General features: G+C 37.3%; 1 protein-coding gene across 1 annotated transcript; it reads right to left on the bottom strand.

Moving 5' to 3' along the window:
* Positions 1 to 8,367: 8,367 nt before the first annotated feature.
* On the bottom strand, positions 8,368 to 22,583 carry LOC146140770 (beta-1,4-mannosylglycolipid beta-1,3-N-acetylglucosaminyltransferase brn-like). The gene is made up of 6 exons (XM_083391675.1): positions 22,344 to 22,583; positions 18,946 to 19,070; positions 13,622 to 13,850; positions 11,802 to 12,038; positions 11,103 to 11,283; positions 8,368 to 10,116 (listed from the first exon to the last, which is right to left on the bottom strand). Exons 1-6 carry the CDS (start codon positions 22,469 to 22,471, stop codon positions 9,892 to 9,894), a joined length of 1,125 nt encoding a protein of 374 aa, XP_083247801.1. The 5' UTR covers positions 22,472 to 22,583; the 3' UTR covers positions 8,368 to 9,891.
* Positions 22,584 to 23,522: the final 939 nt, after the last annotated feature.

The raw sequence follows: 23,522 nt of genomic DNA, 5'->3' as shown, positions 1-23,522 counted from the left end.
ATTTTTTTAACAAATATCTTGTTGTAAAAAGTGTTTATGGATCTCATGGAAATACAACCAAGAACGGCTTTTATGGCTCAATTAGCTAAAATGGTTCCCGACCCTTAGGCGGTCAAAACAGATTCCCGGAATCCTTACATCAACAGGTCACAATGTAAACGTTACAGTTAAAAATTGCGATGACGACGTGAATCGTCGGTTATACATTTTTCATGTATAAAGAAAACAGTGAAGAAAACAGCTTCGAAATATTATATTACATTTTTAAACCTTATAAACAAAATCATCGCTTTTCTAGGTTATGCTTCAAATCGTTTCTTTTTAAATTTGTTATGCCTTTGTATATGTGTGCACTTTTGAAATGCCTTTGAAAATGTGCATTTTTTTCACAATGTACAAATATTTTAAATGCCTTCACGCGCGCAATTTTTTTCAGAATGTGCGCTCATTTTTAAATAAAAACGACTCCAACCTAACTCTTTTCTTAACTCGAACTCTAATTAAAAAATGTGCAAACATTTTAATTTTAAAATATGCGCACATTCTGAAAAAAGTGTGCACCTTTTCAAAACCGTTTTAAAATGTGCACACACTTTTGAAGGCATGTTAAAATGTGCACATATTTGCGCACATTGTGCAAAACAACGCCAGTACGTCCCCTGTTGAAGGGCACGCGTCAGTGGCTTTCTGCCTACGTGACAAGTTTCTGTTTCAAATTTTAGTTTTATAGACAAAGCGTGATCTAAAATGTGTTGTAAGACGAGTGTAGCGTAAAACGAAACGAAAATCTTTGTCGCTATACTGATGAGATGAAAAAAATAATTAAAGTTTTATACTAACTTCAATTATTTTATCATGGAATTACGATAATATTAGATCGGAGCCGACACCAGATGCCATAAGATAGCATCGGTACACGTAAATTCTCGGGTTGTACGTTGCAGATCCAAAATCAACTAAATATAAGAACTTCAGCCATGATTTGCGATCATACAAACAACGCAGTTAATCCATCTTTAAAAAAATATTAAAAAAATAGAAGATTAACAACTGGAGGAAACTAAACGCTAAAGCAATTTTGGGGGTTAATAACCTGGAAAGAATACCTTTACTTGTTCAAATTTTATCAATTTTGCTTGTTTGAGCACAATTATAACATCATTTAGTATCGGATTGGATACATTTTGTCCACAAATCGGGCATCGCTATCCAATTCAATGTCAAGTTGCGGACATCTCTAACTTCAATCTCTCACATCATTTTAGCACCTAAAATGACATTTCGTTGGACGTTCGTAAAACGACACAACAAAAAAAATATATTTTACAACGTCTAAATTTTAATTTGTTTTGCTTTTGCTTACCCCGGGAAATTCCTGTTGGTTTCGTTCGTTTGTGAAAAGAGTCAAGGGCGCAGCCTTCACGCATCATTGGGTTTCTGTCGACGTAGCAGGTTCCTGCGTTAAGTTTCAGTGGATCAAACTTTTCCGAAGCCCCCCTAAGGCTGATTGACGTGACGACACAAAATTTTTATATGGGATCTTAAAGCTGGATGACATCACAAGTTCTAATCAGTTTTACCACAACAAAAGTCGTCGATAAAACCGAACAGTTATATCTCGTCAAGGTTCTGACAGTAAAATAATTCTTATAAAGAAAGTTCCAACTTCGTCGCAAAACCCTTGGCATTTAGAAATGTCACGAACACAATAATGTGCCCGCTATTTGGGAAATACTTCAACGCTTTTTAGCATAGATACTCAGAAGTGTTAAACTTCAGTTAGGTTTTCAGCTTAAGTTTTCAGTGTCACATGAAACACATGTGTTTGTGCATTTTTGCCGAGTTTATGCACGATTAGAAGCACAGTCGGGTATATTTGTATATTGTACATCCCAATAAGACCAAATCAAACGAGATACTGTTTAAAATTTTAACGAGGTGTCATGCAGTCAATTTGTAACGTTAATTCAGAAAAAGCGTTGGCCACATTTTACCTTTGGAAATCAAATCGCCTTGAAACTAATTTTTCTCTAGCGAAATTTCTCTAAAGCCGGTTTTCGTTATTTCTTAGGATCTGCGCAATCATGCACGACAAGGCCTATAAGCTTCAAAATCCACGGGATATGCTTGAGCGAACAGACTGAATTGGGTATAGTTTACGCTGACTAAACAGTTGGAATTTTGAAGCGAAATAAATCAGTTTTCCATTAGGCTGGCATTTACTTGGGAAAATTCATTTCGGCCTGTATTTTTGGCGAGTTCCAAGGGTTTAAAATAATAATTTTAATTTCCGAGCAATTTTTACATTGCTTAGTCCAGGCCAGGGGTCGGGAACCTATGGATCGCTCTTTTGTAACGCTATATGGCCCTTTTTATGAACGAATTTACTTGAAAATAATTCTAAGGTATCCTTCAAGCATGATTTAAATAAAACTACACGCGGTCACGGCCGCTTTGCTAACTTTATTTTTCCCTTTTTCAACATAAATAGGAGCATTTTTTCGGCGATTCGCGCGAATCCTATTTGATTTTCGCCACTGTTATCCCGTTTGAGGTATCTTTGCCTATATCCAAAAGGCCCTGTTGTTTCCAACGAAACTCCGTAATCAAAGTTGTGCAAACTTAAATAACAGCAAAATTCAAGTGAGACACTATTAAAAAAAATTAAAGATATATTTCGCCAGCAAAGGCTTCGAACGAATTTTCAGGAATTCAAGGTCGACTTTTATCTTGCAAGGGCTAAGGTGATTTCAAATATCCCATATTCAGTGCAACAAACTTAGGATCGTCGGTTATACATTTTTCATGTATAAAGAAAACAGTGAAGAAAACAGCTTCGAAATATTATATTACATTTTTAAACCTTATAAACAAAATCATCGCTTTTCTAGGTTATGCTTCAAATCTTTTCTTTTTAAATTTGTTTTATATTTTTGCCTAACCTGATATATTTGTGTGATCGAACTCGTTTGTGAAAAGAGGTAACGGCACGAGACGAGGATGCGAACATTTTTTGCATAATGTGCGCAAAAATGTGCACGCGAAGATATGCAAAAAAATTGCGCACTTTTGAAATGCCTTTGTATATGTGCGCACTTTTGAAATGCCTTTGAAAATGTGCATTTTTTTCACAATGTACAAATATTTTAAATGCCTTCACGCGCGCACTTTTTTTCAGAATGTGCGTTCATTTTTAAATAAAAACGACTCCAACCTAACTCTTAACTCGAACTCTAATTAAAAAATGTGCAAACATTTTAATTTTAAAATATGCGCACATTCTGAAAAAAGTGTGCACCTTTTCAAAACCGTTTTAAAATGTGCAAACACTTTTGAAGGCATGTTAAAATGTGCACATATTTGCGCACATTGTGCAAAACAACGCCACGTCCCCTGTTGAAGGGCACGCGTCAGTGGCTTTCTGCCTACGTGACAAGTTTCTGTTTCAAATTTTAGTGTTATAGACAAAGGGTGATCTAAAATGTGTTGTAAGACGAGTGGAGCGTAAAACGAAACGAAAATCTTTGTCGCTATACTGATGAGATGAAAAAAATAATTAAAGTTTTATACTAACTTCAATTATTTTATCATGGAATTACGATAATATTAGATCGGAGCCGACACCAGATGCCATAAGATAGCATCGGTACACTTAAATTCTCGGATTGTACGTTGCAGATCCGAAATCAACTAAATATAAGAACTTCAGCCATGATTTGCGATCACACAAACAACGCAGTTAATCCATCTTAAAAAAATATTAAAAAAAATAGAAGATTAACAACTGGAGGAAACTAAACGCTAAAGCAATTTTGGGGGTTAATAACCTGGAAAGAATACCTTTACTTGTTCAAATTTTATCAATTTTGCTTGTTTGAGCACAATTATAACGTCATTTAGTATCGGATTGGATACATTTTGTCCACAAATCGGGCATCGTTATCCAATTCAATGTCAAGTTGCAGACATCTCTAACTTCAATCTCTCACATCATTTTAGCATCTAACATGACATTTCGTTGGACGTTCGTAAAACGACACAACAAAAAAATATATTTTACAACGTCTAAATTTTAATTTGTTTTGCTTTTGCTTACCCCGGGAAATTCCTGTTGGTTTCGTTCGTTTGTGAAAAGAGTCAAGGGCGCAGCCTTCACGCATCATTGGATTTCTGTCGACGTAGCAGGTTCCTGCGTTAGGTTTCAGTGGATCAAACTTTCCCGAAGCCCCCCTAAGGCTGATTGACGTGACGACACAAAATTTTTATATGGGATCTTAAAGCTGGATGACATCACAAGTTCTAATCAGTTTTACCACAACAAAAGTCGTCGATAAAACCGAACAGTTATATCTCGTCAAGGTTCTGACAGTAAAATAATTCTTATAAAGAAAGTTCTAACTTCGTCGCAAAACCTTTGGTATTTAGAAATGTCACGAACACAATAATGTGCACGATATTTGGGAAATACTTTAACGCTTTTTAGCATAACTCAGAAGTGTTAAACTTCAGTTTGGTTTTCAGCTTAAGTTTTCAGTGTCACATGAAACACATGTGTTTGTGCATTTTTGCAGAGTTTATGCACGATTAGAAGCACTGTCGGGTATATTTGTATATTGTACATCCCAATAAGACCAAATCAAACGAGATACTGTTTAACATTTTAACGAGGTGTCATGCAGTCAAGTTGTAACGTTAATTCAGAAAAAAGTGTCTACCATAAATAAACGAGTTTTGCAGACCCGCCATAATAGTTTGCTAATTGTAGTCAAGCAAGTGCGTTAAAAATATTAAACAGATTTTCTTCGTGAAATTTCGAACATCGCATGTCTTGACTCTGTAAAATAGAAATTCTGAAGTCATGCTGGAGTAAACCGCTTATGTTGAAAGGTTTGGTTTTGTTTAAGGTTCAGGTTATTCGGTTCAGTTCCTGTGCGGTTCCTTAAAATCTTACAAAAAATATTTAGGTTCGGTTACGGAGCGGGAAAACTTGTCCCAAAAAGGATCAACAAGTTTCAGTTTGGTCTGGTTTGACTCTTTTTGTTACGGTGTGATTGCTTGATTGCGAAAGCCAACACTACAAGTGTTCAAAAATTTTAGATCTCCAACGTGAATATTAGCTGCTCTTTGGGAAACTTAAAATCGAAAGGCCGAATGTCGAATTTAGAAGTTATAATTTTTTAAACAAATAATAAAGGCATAGCCCTATTAATAGTGACTGTAAGCGATGCCTACATAATTATGCCTTATATCACAAAAAATGTAGTTGGCATGATCGACAATAAGATGGTAATATGGCTGAATATTAATATTCACAGAAATGAATATTATTAGGTTTATAAATATTTTTTGATAAAATTGTGTTTGCTATGTATCTAAAGCCAAAACCATGACTGTGTAAAACTTTTCAGCCTATTAGCGGCACAACTTTCGGAGATATTGCTTTATAAAAATCCCGGCGCGTTAATAAAAAGGTGTAAACAAGGGAGCCGACTGCTTTCAAAGCGGACAATTAATCTGGCCCATTCATGGTGAGCACAAAAGGAATTGAAGGCGCCTATGCAAACGCAATCAGTTCAGTGGAAAATTAGTCGTAAGCAATCAAACAAGAAAAGTAAAATCAATGTCTTTACATACTGCTGTGGTCGAGCCAATAAAATCAAATGGCGACCCATCGGTTAAAATACACTGATTTAAACTAAAATGTTTCTCCCAGCAGTCTACTGAAATCTTTCGTAACCTGGATTGTTTATTTGTTAATTGTTTGAAAACAATAGCCATTATTTCCAGTTTCTGTTCAAACTACAACAAAAATTTTGTGAACTCTGCCTAAATTTCACGTGTTACAAACTGCTGGAAACGTTTCACACGTTCGGTAACAATGAATTTCATAACATGTGATGTTTTTATTTTGCGCTGAGTTGTCTATTGTAAAACAGAAAAAGCAGTGGTGGGATTCAGCCTGTTCGCACCGGTTCTATAAAACCGTCTCACGAAATTGTATGAGATCAGCGAACCGGTTTATACGGGAACACACAATAAGAGCTAAAAACAACAATACCTAATGCTGAAAAATGTATAAAACCATGGTATTTAGACCAACGACATAATAAAGCAAAATGCGCAGTAATGTTCGTTACAAAATAAAATCAAAATCGTTTAAATAAGACCTAAATCTGCCGGTATAAGTCCTAAATTCAAAATAACACCTAAAACAAAGGGTATATGGGACGGTCTGGCATCGGCCTTTTGTCGTCGACTTTGTGGACGCCCTACAAAAGTGTTTCCCAACCTTTTTTTATACTATAGTGCCCGGTTGGGCTCCATATTATTTTATATCACCCCCTCAATAATGACGTAGCTGCATAACATAAAAAAGTAAGTCATATAATTTACATACAACAATCTGGTGCAAACTACTCTGAAAATGTCTGATGATTAAAACATACTTCCATGCATACTAAAACATAACACTAAACTGCATTTTGCGGAAAATTTAATTTAATAATACAATCCAGTTTTGTCGTTAGCTCAACATAAAATATTATTGGCGATGGCCTAAAACAGCGTGGTCCAATTTGGCCCGCGAGTTCCACTTTTTTGGCCCGCGAACTGGGCGTCAGCTTTGCTGCAATCTAGCAATATCACTTCAATATTTGCTTCTTTGTTATTTTAATGGGCAAATCACTTCGTAAATCATCCTTTGTGATTTCATAACTACCGTAGCTGAACAAAGGTGTAGATTTCAAAGTTAGTATATGTGCCATAGGCCAGCGGTTCTTAACCTAACCTGGAGAGCTCCAAGTCAATACTTCAATTTTTTGCAATGATTTTAATGGTTTCATTTGGGTTGTACACCACTCCTACAGCGCTGTAGGCTACAAACTCTGTTTTTGCCATGTTTAACACTAAAAATGCAAAAAAAAATACTAGACTGTAAAAAATCAAATCAAATTTTTCATCTTTTGAGATAAAATTAGTCTTTTTACACATTTTTTTAAACAGTGCAACAACGCATGTAACCAAAAAAGCAAGATTGTGTGCTACAATTAAGAATATCATCATATAAGGATACGGCCTGTGTGAACGCGGCATCTAATCGACTAGCGTGGTATAAAATCTGGCTGAAGAGTGACGACGCATGCTACAGTCAATAGTTAAAAAATTGGAACAATTTAACATGCAAACAAAGTACAATGATGTGTGTTGTTTCTGCAATGTTAAAAAGTTGGCTAAAGCCGCATGTTATAGTGACATAGTCGATGGTTTAGGTCAGTGGTTCTCAAACTTTTTTTAAAAAATTACGCAACGGTCCGGCTGAAATAACTGTGGAGACAGATTTGTTAAAGACGTGATTCGATTTTATCAAATAAATTTCGGCCCACATAATAATTGCAATGCATGCAGAAGTGTTGATTTACAGAAATATAAGTGACCAACGAACAACAATTATACTGCAGTTGTTTGGTAATGATTACATTTGTTCGGTTGTTATTAAATCGAGATTTGCATCAGTCATTAAGTTCGGATCTAGGGGTTGGCAAAAAGGCTTTTTTTTGGCGGGTGTTCGAGCGATTTGAAAGTCGTCGTGCGTTCTATATAGACTTTCTAAAATGGCTGTTTTGCAAACTAACAAGTTTTAATTGCAATTTTCCGTTTTTTAATATAAACATAACATGAAAAGTGCGACCCCATATAAGTCAATATTTGCCACTTCAAAGTAAATTAACAATAAAATATATCACGTTTCTAGAAAGTTTTGTTTCACAGGTTTTCACTGTGACTATAGGCTAACACCTTGAAGCTTTCCAAAATGTAATTTCAGCCAAATTTATATAGGTAAAACCTTTTTGCGCGAAAGGATAACGTCTTGGTAATTGGCGATTGTGTATATAGTATGCAACATCTTTCCTGAAATTGTAATAAGATAAACGCATGGTTTCTTGCCCGCGAACATTCTACGATTATAAAACCTAGTGTTCTTCTAAATTAAAAGTTTTTTCAGCGACCGAAACGAAAATGGTTGATCCGCTTCTGGCACAAATGTAGTCTACTTTATGTGGCCGCAAAGAATATGCAATAAATATTGTGGCCCGCTATGCTGCCAACCATATTTCCGAAAATCCTTATATAAAATCCAAATCCAGCCCTGGTTTTGGGGCTACAGAGCAAACAAGTCATCGTTGAATTAATAAAAAAATAGACAGATTCAATTGAAATCTATTTTGTCTTTTTATGCAAAACTGTTTACGAAGCTTGTTGACACAAAAGAAATTCAGCTGACAATTTGTGTTTCCATAATCCAAAATCAATATAACGACGTAGGACGTAGTATTTCGATATAACACTACATTGTATTTCAGTATTTCTTTTTATTTCTTGTCATCATTCTGCGTAAAGTTAACAAGTATACGATTCTACAGACCACAAAATTCAGTCTAACCTATTTCAAGGACTGGCAACCAAAATAAACAACGGTTCATACTACTTTATTTTACATCTTAAAGGTGTACTAGTTCTTTTTTTTTATCCGAAACATAAGTTGGTGTACTATAAAGATTTTAAACTTAAGGTGAGGCCTTTCTCATTTTAATCGAAGTAAAAAACTAAAACACACAACAGCTACAAAGGGTTTGTCAGAAAATTATTTTAAGGTGTAACACGTATTTGAAGGTCAAAAACGCAACAAAAACACAACTTTTGGTGTCGTTTTTTGCATAGGAAAATTTGCGTATAATGTGACATTGAAGGTTGCAGCGACTTAGTTCTAGTTACGAAAATAATATTAATAAATTTGTGTCCAAATTGGGCGCCATGGCAATTATTATTATTATTATTATGTTTCAGATGATACGAAATTTTAATATTGCACACATGTTCATGGAGCAGTTGAAATGAAAAAACAAACTGTTTACCTTGGACATACAAGCAGCATAACATATTTTGCTCGTGCAAACGGTTAATATTATTTAACTGGAAGACGAATACAGTCGAACTTAAATTTAGTAATTAAGTAAAGCCAAATATATAGTTTTCTTTCGGATGAAATAATTATGATACAACGAACAAGTGAGATATTATAATACAACAGACAATGGCCCTATAGCCTAAAGGTAATATAAGTTGTGGTTTCAATGAGGAATGAGGACTGCTTTTTAAAATAACTAAATGAAGTGAACAAGAAGGCGGGTATTGCAATAAATACTTACAGTCAATAAAGAAACGAAGCACGGAACATTGAGAAAGGTAACCAATACGTCATATAAAATCACCAAAGATGATTTTGCTTAACTAAAACAAAAACACCAAATAATAAAAATAGTTTGACTTACTTTAAGGCCTTAAGCATGCCATTGTAAATTCAATTCATATCCTGGATTAGGTTTCTTTGAATAACAATACAGTCAAGGATATTTAACACTTAAGCAAAGTTAGAACCCATGATTGCACCAAATTCCAAAATATGTTGTTTTTTTAATTAGGGCATTATCGATACAAAAAACGGGCCTCCTGAAGTCTCGAAAAACATTACTGTTCCTACACACAACTCCAGGATATCGCGCTTTAGATTATTGCTGCAATAAATATATTTGAAGTCTATATACGGGGTTAGTAAGTTTAAAAAACTTCTTGGAACAAGAGATTCTTCACTTGTACAGTAAAACTCGAATTGTACGCTTTCCAAAAAAAGTCCACGTACAATATTGACCCGCCTGCATTTCTGCTCGCTATAAAAACAGTTACAGTGAAAAGACCGACATCGGCGGTGACGCCAACCACGTTTGTCGTTATTCGTGACGCGGTGCATAGAGCGAAACTGCACAACAAACCCGACGACGGAAATCTCTCCAGTTAATTCTGAAGCGGCAGCACAAATGTTGACAACCAGGCCCGTCACTGCAGCTGCTTCGGTTCAGATGTGTCGTCCAAGCGACCGTCGCACACGTCATCGCCGTCGTGCGCGGCCTGCCACTTTTTCCAGGTGCTTCGCATGTCGTTTGGAACGCTGGCCACCTTCTTAAGGTTGCTCACGTTGCCCCACATGTGCTGTACAAGCACCGTGGCCGGGTCCTGCTCCTCTAGGTAGCGATGGTAGCGGCGCTGAGACAGTGGGGCGGGCTGTGGCGAAGGGAAAAGGTTAGGGCATGGAAAGGGTAAGAACTCTAAGCTATATATTTCATGAATTGTATCCCCTTAAGCAGTTATTCTTACCCATCGCTAACCCCCAGTGTAGTGTTTCTCAGCCTTTTATGGTTAGCGGCACCCAGCAGAAATATTAAATATATTACGACACCCCTACAAGATTTTTCGGTAGGTAATTCATTAGAGTGTCACAATAAACGGAACAACTGGAACAACATACATCAACTCTACACAACGTAGGAACTTATACTTTGATTTATTCCACTATAATCTTCACAAAAATTGTAAGAGTTGAGCAAAAAACAGATTCTTAAACATTCTCAAATATCTCTCGGCACCCCAGAAAAAATGGCAACCAAGGGTGCCGCGGCACCCCGGTTGAGAACCACTGCCCCAGTTGAACTTAGTGTTACCTTCTAAGTGAGTTAGCGCCTTACTGTTAATTTGTGGTCAACTTACTAGGGTTGCGGTTAATTTTTATTTAAGTAACAAGAACTTAAATTAGTCACTACGCGAAAAGCAAGCAGTTCAATTAACGTACTGGTGTTAAAAAGAAATCATTCTACCTATAAAATGTAAGGCGCAATAATAAGGACAATGAAACATACATTCACATACGTATACAACAACTGTGATCTAGGCTTTCTAAAGCCGTCTTTTGGCCTGGTCTTTTATTTGTAAAAAAATCCTTCTGAGGGAATTTTAAAGTACGTGTTGCCTGTTGGTCGATTTTCGCTTTTCGCAACTTTCGAAACAACTACAATGATCCAGAAACAACTACAAGACTACACTTTAGAAACAACTACAATGACCAGTGTAGTAACGAATGGGGAATGTCCGAAAACCGAAAACATTTAAATATAATTTTTACACAAAAGTCGAATTTTAAAAATCGCGTTTGCACAGGTTTACTCTTAATATTTTAGTTTTCGCATTTCTTTATTTATGGGGGGAACACTCACGATTATATTGCTGTCGTTTTCGCCAAGCTTCCAACGCATGAGTCCTGTGATCCACACGTCGTCCAAATGGAGGTAGGCAGTCTTCCTGGACACTTCAAAGATTCTCCGAAGCATTCGAGATGACATGGTATACATCCCGCCTCGACAGTAGCGCGGCCAGTACCAACCCGGATATAAATCACTACAAAACAATATAAAGTGCAAACAAAGTCTTTTAACAAACCGAGAAATATTAATGTACAGGTGAGATAATGTAAATGTAGGATTGAAAACTTAATAATATATGTAAGCAGGACAACAACTACAGTCGACCAGTTGTTAGCAAAGAACAAGAACGATAACATCGTTCGACTCTTTTTTTTTGCGAATAATATTTATCCTATTTTGCGCATTCAGTAACAAATACAAACCAACTTTTGCGTTATGCTACAAAAACTGTGTCGTTTTTCCGGAAATTCCTGATTCGAAAGTAGGTTAACCTTTTTGTTATCGGAAAAGACCTGATGATTTAATGTACTTAGTTGTGTGACATTTAGCCAGTTTTAAAAGCACTTTAAGTCTGAGTTAGAACGTTGGAAAAGCAATTATTTGAACCTTGTTCAAAACCGTTAAGAAGGTGCCGACTCAAACCAAGAAATACCTTTGGTCCATGAGTTTTGCTGCAATGAACATGCATCTTTCTAACTTAACAAGAATTACCTTGAACAAAACCATTTCGAGGTGGAGTCCCTGTCGGGAGAGTCCCACCACTGGTAGTTGTACACGCAAACGATGGGAAGGTCATTTTGAGAGGTCTGATCCAGGACTTGGTTAAAGTAGGCGGCGATATGAACGGGGTGAAGGAGAAAGTCATCGTCGGTGGAAGAATAAAGCCACGGAGGAGAGAGGGTGGTGGACGCCCACTGCATCCCGGCGACGATTTTGTCCGACAAAAACCTATACAATTAACTTGAATAAAATTCAACTTGGCAGGTTCGCCAACTGGCACCGCCTTAAAAATCTTCCAAAAAGTCCAGTGGTCGGACTATGTGGACCAGGTCCATGGCCAAGAAAGCACTTTCTGCAAACGATGAGCATTTTGGTCACTGCGCCATGCGAAAGAATGGGAGCACCGGCAAATAGAAACTTGTAAGCGAGGTCAAAAACAATCACATTCCTTAGTCGTAATTTTTACGCAGTATTTCATAACACAGAAACAAAAAAAATAAATGAGATCCAGAGTCACTGTTACTTAACTTTATCCTAGTCAACGTTGCTAGACGATGTACAAGGTTTAAAACTTTAAGTAAACCTTTCGAAACTTGTATGGCTTTTGCACGGCTCAAAACATGGGCTACGCATCAAAGCTATGTTTTGTTTAGTCTAACCACTATGTTCACTTATTAAAAAAAAACATTGTTAACAATAAACTCACTAATATGGCTAAACATTTACGCGTGTAACCGTGAACACCGTCTAAAATATTACAGGTGTTAACTGTTAAATATTACAGATGTGAACTGTTAAGAAAACACGCATTAATTAGATTGTTATAAACACGTTCGCGATGCAGAAAACAAAATTACGTTCTAATCTTGTATGGCGAATACCTAAACACAAATACCATGAACTATAGCAGGGTGGTCCAAACATTAGCCCGCGGGCCACATGTGGCATCATGTTTTGTGGCCCGCGAAGCACTGTTGGATTATTGTAATACGTAAAGTTGAGTGTTTAATCAAAGAAATATAACTGACCAACTATCATCGGCAAGCATATTGCAATTGTTTAATTATAGGCCTAGTTACATTATTAAATAACCGGTTTGAAACTCGCAGTACGTCCTATATGGAACTTTTCACATGGCTATTTTGCAAACTTGTAGGTTACATTTGCGTTTTGTTTTACGTCTTTTTAATGGACCAGTAAACATAACATAAAAAGTACGACCCTATATAAATTACTATTTTTGCCACTTTGAGGTAAATGAACGATGAAATATATAGCGCTTCGGGAAAGTATTGTTCTACAGGATTTAACTGTGAATAAAGGCTTAACGCCCTGGACCTTTCCATCGTGCAATTCTAGCCAAATATATCTAGTTAAAAAACATTCTACGCTTATAAATGCAGTATTCTGTTTTGTCGAATACGCAATTTTTTCGCGCTTCGCGCACACCATTTTTCCAGCAGTCTCATTATCACATTACTTTTTGACAATGCTTTTTGTCGTCATCTTTAAACATTTCATGCCCCGACCTTACGAAAATCGTTGGTCGCTACTGGCAATGTCGTATATATAGCTGGTTTTATGTGGCCCGCGAAGTATATCAAAGAAATATTGTGGCCCGCGATGCTGTCAACCTTGGACCACCCTGAACTATAGTTTGCTAAACATAGAAGTTTTAGAAGACTAATTCCGCAATAGAACATCAAACGTTACGTATGCAATATTTTTGCCAAACTGTAGTCGTTATTTTGGTGAACTAAACCCATCAGACAGACAATCCCCTTGTTTATCTAAGACCAAAATAAAGTCACCTTCTAGTGTCTGGCAGGTTGTACACCAGCAGGTCGCCATGCGTTTCGCTTTCCTTTGTGATTTCGCTTCTCTGCGCCTCTTCGCTGGGGGCGCCCAAGATGAAGACCACCCGAAAGAGGGCGCCACCTACCGATCGTATCTGCCCCCACGTGGCCCGGATTGCGTCACGCCGGTCCTTGTTGCGCAATGACGACTTGACGATCGTCACCATTCCCCATCTCATGGTGGCTGTAAAAGTAAGTAGGGCAACGTGAAGAAACCAAAAAATCAGACTCGGAAATCGGCAACTTACGTGCCATGGGCCGGACCGCCGCCTCTTTGACAAACGGAGCACGATGCCATTTCCCATATTTATTGGCTATTTTATCTACGTAAATATATTTTTTTAGACTTTCTTTTTAGCCTAACGAGTGTAAATATCGTGGTCGTGGACCACCAATGAAACTTCGTGCACGTAAAAAGTATTTAAACCCACTTGGCAAGATATCACTTAGGCATTTAAAAGTGTGAATAGCGAAACTTTAACGGCCCTTTTAATTATAAATAACACCCAAAACTGAATTGTCGGTTTCATACACATTTTCATTGTGATAATGGATGACGGCGTATGGATCCAAACTTTAAATATTCAATTGCCAAACAAATTCTTTCCATCAACAGATTTTATGGTAAAAACTCCACGTTTTAAAATGAAAGTGGTCGAATAAAATTGATAACATTTACCAAAGATATTTTTCGAGTTTGGATTCGGCTCACGACTAGAATAAAAGAAGGCTGCCAACCCCTGGATTAGATTGTTACGGGCTCAATTAGACTATGTGTGGAAATAAAGTTTCTATAATATAATATCGCCGACATCCCTGGTTTGGGCAAAATCTCAGATACCAGTTGTTTTACACGTATGTCGTATGTGTCTGTATCTTACACATCAACGATTCAATGAAAAGCCAAAATGATTCAATGAACAAGCCATGTTATACGTGAGTTGGCTCAGACTGGAATTCGTTAACGGTGCGCAGCGTTCTACACCGTTTTGACCTCCGACGTTATCACTTGAAAATTACCTATTTGCATTAGAAATAGGTATATACAGAAAATTAACATAGATAAATAAAGTTGTGGCATTTATTTATGGCCTTAAAGACAGACCTGGGCAAAATACGGCGAGCCAGGCAATTTAATCCGATCAGCGGTTTATTTCCGCTAATTTGGCAACACCTCTGCAATTCAATCCTAGCTTGGTTTTTAAGAAAACGTTCACAATGACGCTAGTGTGGTTGGCTAAAGAAGTAATCAAACGAGCGATTATACCTTCGGTTATATACACACCACTCTTTCGAGGGGACTGATCAAATATGAAGTCCATTGTTTAAACACTAAAAAGGAAATTGTTTTTTGCGCTTTGCTCGAATCTTCATTCTTGTATGTTTCCGCGTTTTTTTTTTTGCATTTTAACAGATAAAAGATGTTCTCTGTTCTGTGGCACTACTTTAAACGAAGGTTTTCAAAACTTTATGTTCATGAATGTATTTTTTGCGCGTCGATCGATTGTACTCGCCGCAATATTGTCTTGCAAACATTTTTGACGGTATTGTGATCGTTTCTTAGTTGGACCAACTGTAATGTAATAACGGGTTATTATTGGCCAACGTTATACTAGGATTCTCAAACTTGTTCCTTTGTTACAGTAAGACGTCATGTTGGGTGTATTTGAGATGCCATTTTTAATCCTGCCACGGCCGCCACAACATTATTATGGTAGAGTAAGAGTACTTATCACTAGGCGATTATTTTTTGACATAAAAATAAGAAATTTTGACACGAAAAATTAAAATTTTGACCTGTTAGAAATAATTGATTTAAATAACCTAGGCGTCGTTATTCACACGTCTTTTGTACCGTATATTGCTCTAATGAAGACATAACACAGTTAAAATGACTTTGAATATAAATCAAAATTAAGTGTTTTTGATAAAATTAAACGACAAATTAAAAAAATAAACGACAAATGTCAAAAAGCTGACTATAGTTTTTTTCAAATTTGTAGACGATTTATGTGCATTTTTATTTGATTTTGACTTAAAAAAATGTTGACAAATTTTGACTTTTTTTCATAAGTCAAAAAATAATTGCCCTACTTATCACAGAAAACTGTGATATGTTTTGTTGTCACACAAGCCGACAACGTTTAAGAACTGCTGATGTAGGCGAGATACGTTTAGCAAATTAGCAAATTATTGTTCACTGAGGTGAAACACAGTTTAAACGCGCCCAAAAACCATTGGCAATCGTGCACAGACTCAAGATGCATTATCTCAGCTTCCGTTGTGCTTGACTGGAAGTCTGGCAGCATCGTTTCGTGACAAACAGTTTCTTGAAAACAAACAAGTTAGTTCTCCATAAAAGCAAAGAAGCTGGGTGCAGGCGGTGTAGCAGTTGTGCTGGTTGGCGTTTCTTTGTGTGGTGGTTGGCGTTCTTTGTTCTTTGTGTCAGTCGCATTAAAGCAGACTGAAACAGAATGCATAATCTGCCCCTTTGATGGAAGGATATCAATAAAGGATATACTGACAGTCGTCGGAAAAGAGGCTTGACAGGCTTGGTAACATCAGTTCGTCAAGTCAATTCAAACGTGCCCGGGGCAATTATATTTTCTCTTAACTCGAAACTGACGCAACACAATATGTCACAAGACTCTTACATTTTTTAATAAAACCGTAACAGCAGGAAAAGGCTTAAGTTTATTGCTAATTAACGCACGTTTGATGTAAATAGGTTTCAGCAATCAAAGGTTTGCTGGATTTACAACAATTAATCACTTCAGATTTGGTTCCACCGAACAATACCTGCACTTTATAAGGGACGAACTTTAAACACGCTCACGTCATGCTGTGCATTCACTAGTTTAATCGATTAATGACCTTTCTTCATTTTCCCATTGTAGACATGTTTGTCCTTGGGGAAACGTGATTTCCTGTTGTAAAGGACAAAAGGTTTTTTTTTATATTTCCAATGTGTATTGTGAACATTTTCTGATTGTATCGTAACCGCAGTTCGCTTGACGACTAGAATAAAACTGGACAGCTCTACAAATAGCAACACGTTATAAAAATAAAATGGAATATGTGGGCGTAAGATGTTGTATAGGCGCACGAAAGGCTTGCAACCGTTATCTTGTAAACTGGTTCAACAAGCAACATGGACTACATTACGTATAACGTTGTCGCTAACCCGGCCACTAAACTGTTTATTTCTACTGTATGCGTTCTTTTCCAAGAGCTTATCGCATTATTAATAATCATAACAAACTAAGTGTCGGGTTTTAATTGCAGGAAAATAATTACGGCTTGGCGTTCGTGCCATGGCAGGTCTTAATGAGGAAATGAACCAAGTGAAACTATTTTTTTTACTTTTCGTATCATGCTTAAAACAAGACCATCTGTTACTAGTTGGAATAAATTAATTTGGTGCTATTTAAAAACCTCGTGTTCTATACGCATCATTTTCTGCCCGGGAATTATAGTTACTATACCGTTCTCTAGAAAAATAAGGAATCAACCTTGACAACCTGATAAAAATATCTCAAACATGACAAGATGCTGAAAAGGCAAAACAGATCTTTCACTGGCGGGGAGTCCGGGCTTGACGCTAAAGACATTTTGTGAAAAAAAAATTGTTAGGATTGGTGGTCTGTCTATTTGGTCCCAGCAGTATAAGCCTGAGGAGCGTTGTTAATCCGGTTTTCCTATAATGGTTCTCGTGTTTTTGTGTGCCTTAACAATTTCAAGAATCGTAGACTGTCGTTTGTAGGCCGCGTAAGAAGAGGAAACACAGCAGTCCTAAATTGCAAATAGCAATTTCCGGATAGAAACACAGCAGTTCTAAATTGCAAATAGCAATTTCCGGATATGCTCCACTATCCGACTTACTTCAGGGAGCTATGTTTACCGAGTTGCATATACTTAGATGTTCTTTCGACGTAATGTAATGTTGCGGAGTATACACTCCAATTAACATAACAATAAGAACGCCAAACAATCGCATATAGGCCACAGGTTCTCAACGTTACATGGTGGTGTTCTCATCCCATCGGCTCTTATCAATTATGGCCCCTGCTCACGTTTTACAAAATACAACACGAAACGTTTCAAGGAAGATTTATATTTTAAACGTGTTCCGCCATTGAGGAGATATAACATAACATTCAGTGATATGGTAGGCCTCACACATACAGAGTTTATAAGAAGTCAGGCACACTAACAACCAAGGCGAACTAGGAATACAAATGTCACCGCGTATTCATTCAGCTGACATTGAACACTCTTTCTAGTTATGAGAAAAGGAGGATTTTGCAGCACCCTATAAACTCCAAGTGGTATGTATTCACCATTAACACGAATCCTATTTCAAAAGCGTAGCAATCAGAAAGTTGATATGAATGGATGGTAACTGAGCGGCACAAAGAGTTAGTATTTATCTCCACTTAACCGTTTAAACCAGTGGTCGGCAAACTGTGGGCCGCGGTCCGCATATATTCTTCGTTTTATAGTATGTTTTACATTATGGCGTGGCAGGGTTTTGACCAACAAGGCGTCACCTTAAAACAAATATCCTGAATCCGCCTCTGTTTTCGTACTGGTTTTACGTAGTGGGCCTTCAATAGTTCTGAAAAGAGTACTTTAGGCCGCGACAAAAAAGTTTGCCAAACACTGGTTTAACCAACCCATGATCGTCCAATCTTTTTGGGCAAGGGGTCAAATTCGCGTTTAATTTTTTGCGGGCCACAATTTAGTAGCATAGGCCTACTAGATTTATTGGGGGATTCCGTTAAAATTTAGTCATGGCGTCACAAAGTTACGCCAAAATGTTAAGTAACAAAACAATTCATCTCAAAAACACCTGTTGTTATGCAGCGAACTTAAATGCAAAAAAAGCTTAAAAATGCTTAAGCTTTTTCGTCTTTGTGCCTTGCATCCCCTCAAATACTTAATTAAGCATCATACTAAACGAAATTCGGTATTTGTCGATTACCTATTAGCTATAGACTAAACAAGAATCCTAAATCTGAGTTTTAAAGACGCGAAGCGCGGATAAATTAGGTTATTTGTTTTAAATACAGTAGACTAAACTTCAATTTAGGAGACATAACAAACAGGGCACGAAAAATACACTTTACTCGTGCTAAATTTATGTAGGTTTTTCATCAAGATGATTCTACCTAGATGTATCTAGGACTATAGTGACTCGACAGCCGTAAGGCTTCATAAAAATATTTTCATAATGCCCACGCTGCCTAAAAATTAGAAAAAAAATGATGCAACCGTACCTCTCGTGTGACCACAATCACCTTTGCGAACAACTTCCTCCACTTTCCAAGGTCGGATGCTAAACTCAGCCAACGGTCGTTTCTCCTCCATATCGCGCATGATTAAACCACCGTCGAACTGCACGCTAGAAAACATTAAATAACATGCTTCAATGTGATTAAAATAAATAGAAACATTTTACAGCTTTCGCAAATAGGCTATACATACACGATTAAGCGGCAAACACTTACGTTATGTCTTAAAAGTAAAGACTATTTTTAAAGATTGTTTTAAAACAAGTGGACCTTAGAAAAATGCAGACCTTATTTAAAGGTCAAAGTAAACTTTTCCTTATATGGGTTGGCTTTTTATATAAGAAACGGTTTCTCAACTTTTCTTGCAAACATTGCAAAAAAACGTCTTTATTCGTCAGAAACAAAAATATTTGTCCTTTTTATGATCGTGATACATTAAAACACTTGTAAGACCTCACTGGACCCCGGAGATTCAAATTGTGTGTTTTTACAGAACATCAGCAAAGTGTTTAGTCGCAAAAAATCTAGGCAAAAGAAAAAAATACTCTAATACTGATGCGTGGCGGTTACGCAACATACCCTTATAGTCTCAACACCGACTTGATCACACAAAAGTGTATTGATGATTTCGTTTATACAATAAAAAATAGAAACCGGTTGTACCTATCAGTAAGCAATGTCCGTGTTAGCTTGTATTTTTTATATACCAGTTTCCTAATATTTGGAAATGAGTTGTTTTAGTCTGCCATTTTTAATTATCAAGCGGTATAGCACTTTTCGACCTTAGGAAACTGAGTGTTGGGTTGTAAAAGCCAACATAAGGATTGTGCTATCGTGTGTCGGATTTCACCGGGTGTCTCCTTGGAAAATATACTGCGGGCGCTCAGCAGTGGTGAGTTCTTCCAAGAAATCGATAATAGGAAAGCCACCAAAGTTCTATGGCGCTGTACATACTAGTGAGCTGCCGCTATTGTGTGTTCTTCAATAAAGGCTTTGTGCAATTATTATTTTTTGGCATTCGACTGTTGACATAGTTGCGGTGAGTGTTGACATTGTGGCGGTGGAGTCGTTATCAGTGTATAATCAATATATCGTCATCGTCAAACAAACTTAACGACTATCAGGTTTTTACTATAGAAAATGTGGTCACATAATCATGCCTGCGACCTGCTTTGACCCAAATGGAAAGCAAAAGTGATGTGTCGTAGCTTTTAACATATTGGGTATGTATGCCCGCAATGGGATATGTCAACAAATCGATCTGATTGTGTAAACAATGATACAATGTTTCAACGTAATTGTGGCCGCCACTGCGCTCAACCTCTATATAGGTAAACTGGAGTGTCAAACTATGTGATGTGTGAGGCAAAATAAATTTTTGAGAAGACTTGTGCCTTCAATCTCAGTTACAATACGTCGGCATTATGGCATTGACCAGCAAACGTTAATCAGACATCTGGCAATTAGGCCCAATGCACACCGCCGTCGCTATCGTGTCGAAGCGCCTTCCGACGCGACGCCGACGAGCGTTGACGCATGCCAATGCACACCACGTTGTTTGGAAAAATTGCTGAGTTGATAGTTTTGGTCATTGCCACCGTTCCCGTTAGAGATTTTGCGACTGTGAACCAAGCTTTTTGTTGGAAAAATTGCAAAGTTGATAGTTTTGGCCATTGCCACCGTACTATCTGTTCCCGTTTGAGCTTTGTCAACTGTTAACGAAGCTCTTGTTTGGAAAAAAATGCTGAGTTAAGAGTTTTGGGAAAATAAATCGCCGTTTTGTTTCATCCTAGAACAGAAAATTACTTACGAAACGGTCACGGTCACTTTCACAAAGGCTTATCGTAAAATGACACAATTATCGTCCACAAATGTTTGGTTTACATTTTTCTTTATTTTAACATTAACAACAGTTGCAAAAGAAGCAACCAGTTGCCAAAGAAGCTGTTTCCGGACCAGTTATGACTCAAGGCAGTCTACATCCTAATTGTTTATGACTATATGCCTCTTATAGTTATAAGGTATTTTCTTACAGACTTAGCGACAAAACAGCATAATTTTTTTTTGTTGGGGTCGCGACTGCAATACGACGATTAGGTTAAACATTGTGAAATGTATGAATAATTTAGATATGCGTGAACTGTGAGACAGATGCAAAGCACCCGCACTAGCCGCTAGATTATTGTAAACGAAATTAGCGAAACCTCTTTCGACAACATACTACGTGAAACAGTACAGATCGAAGCTACCCTTTTGCATGTAATTTCGACCTTTGTTACGTAAAATTTTTAGCTCTAGTTTTATTATGAAAAGACGGAAATCGATACTGGCAAAATAAAACTAAGTATCGTTCATATTTGGTTATAGGCATAATCGTTGTTCTGTATGGAAATTTCTTTTAGAATATAGTATATATATTTATTCATTCGTCTGACCCAAACGCTGGTGAATATCTAAATCTACACAAGTGTGGCTCGACAATGTGTCCCGGAGGTGTGTTATTGCGTTTTTAAGGGTACTTTTTTATAACAGTCGAATACACGCGAAATTGTATATTTATTAAGGCAGGTATTTTGACCTTGTGTAATAATCCAAGTGTAATTTTATGAACTTTCCATAATATTAAAAACCTATGTTGTGTTTTATCGCCGGAAACCAAATTTTAAAATAGTTTTGTAACTTTTAAAACAGTCTTTTAAACTTTCAAAATAGTTTTTTTTACCAGGAGTATATATAAACTGACAATAACTGTTTTCAAACATTACGTCAAAGTGGAAGATTAGCCATACGTTCAAAACCCATAAAATATCTTTGTAAATAATTAGTGGCTATTTGTGATAATAACCTTAGGAACTGTTTCGAAAATTAAATTATGCAAAAAAGTACTAGGCCAGTTCTCCTTTTTTGAATATGCCATTGAAAGCCCGCAATGTTCACTAACCGCTATTGTAAGAGGGTGCAATGTTTAGGAGTTTGAAAATTTTAGGAAGTTTGCAAAACCGCAAAATCATAACATAAACAAAGGAATGTAATACGTAAACTTTTAGCGGCTTCGGCGCGTTTCATTAAATCACCGTCTTCTCTGGGCTGCCTAGCATATTTGTTGATATTTTCTATTGGCGATCGATGTATTTCGTAGGTGTGCCGTTAAAAAGTTTTAGTTAGGTTGATGTGCCGCAAGAGGAAAAATGTTGCACTGATCTAGAGATAACAGGCCGTCAAACGTACAACAAAATGGAAGGGGCAAATTAAGTAGTAAAATCGTTTTTTGTCGATGAAGGGCCCTCTACAATCTCGTGCCGTGACATGTTTGTTGGTTTGTCAAGCTGCTGATGTCTTAATCGCGCAATTGAAAGCAAGAGGCTCTGAAGCACCGGACTTACGATTTTCTCCACGAATAGAAAGACAGGATTAGGGCCCAGAACGATATGACGATCCATTGTCTTCGCGTTACGAGTTGCAAACCTCGACGCAAGCGACCGAGTTGTGCTGCAATTGGCGACAAATTCATTCAGCACCTACATTCAGGATCCACTTGTACGCCTAACTTAAGTCAACCTGTTACAAAGTAGTCAGCACACGTTTCGTTTTCCTGTTAAACTTACACAGCTGCCAACTTTTTACTCTGCTATAGTACACAACAAACAGATTATTATCGATGGCCGATCGGCACTTAAACAGAGCAATCAAAAAAATAATAAAACAACTCCCGAATGGCAAAGGATTAAGCTTTATCAACTTGCAGGGTTAGGTTATTTCTACCTTGCGCCCGTCTTTATTGGTTTCCTGCCCACACTTCTGTACAGCAGTGGTATGCTGGTAACAAGCAAAGCGAATGTATGTATTCTGAATTTATACGGATAAACTGATTTTCCTTAGTCGCCTGTTTTCTGTCTAAGAACGTGTAGTCAAAACAGTCGAGTTGTCATTACGCGGTTCATAACCTGTGTTAACATCTGAACAACTTCCTAAAACTTTCCAAAAATGGCATAACGACGTAAAGTATACCAAACTGAAGCGGTGTTGCTTTAACCCTGTTCTGCCAGTCGTTTCCGCGCACGCACGTGGACCTAACAAACAGGCAATTATGACTACTGAGATTGCCTACGGCTTTAGCGTGCCTTCTGTTAAAGCCGTGTCTCCTTACTTCATGAGCACAGCGCCAAATGTGTCGTGCCCAGCCTCCTTTCTTTGTTGCTCTGCCAGGCGACGTTTAATTGTGCAGCGGATACTTCAGGGGAAAAAAGGAGTTGTTCAGCTGGATGCCCGGCCGGCGCTTGTCAAGCAGTTACGCGCATACAGTATGGTCTACAGCACATAGATTCGTCGTTTTCATCAAATATTTAAAGCAAGCAAGCTCATAGACACAGCCAGACACCTCAACAAAGCGCTTGAAAACTTTGAATTTTATTAGATATGTTACTAAAAACCATCAGTCCATAACATATTTCTATAACATTTGCGCATATATGAGTGTTAAAATAATACGTTTTGCGTAACGTTATTGTGTAAACGTGAATGCTAAAACAATATAAAGATGGTATTGCAACCAGGCATAGTAT

This window comes from Ascidiella aspersa, chromosome 6, assembly GCF_963924565.1.
Source record: "Ascidiella aspersa chromosome 6, kaAscAspe10.2, whole genome shotgun sequence".
NCBI lineage: Eukaryota > Metazoa > Chordata > Ascidiacea > Phlebobranchia > Ascidiidae > Ascidiella > Ascidiella aspersa.
This window is presented reverse-complemented; position numbering and strand designations above follow the sequence as displayed.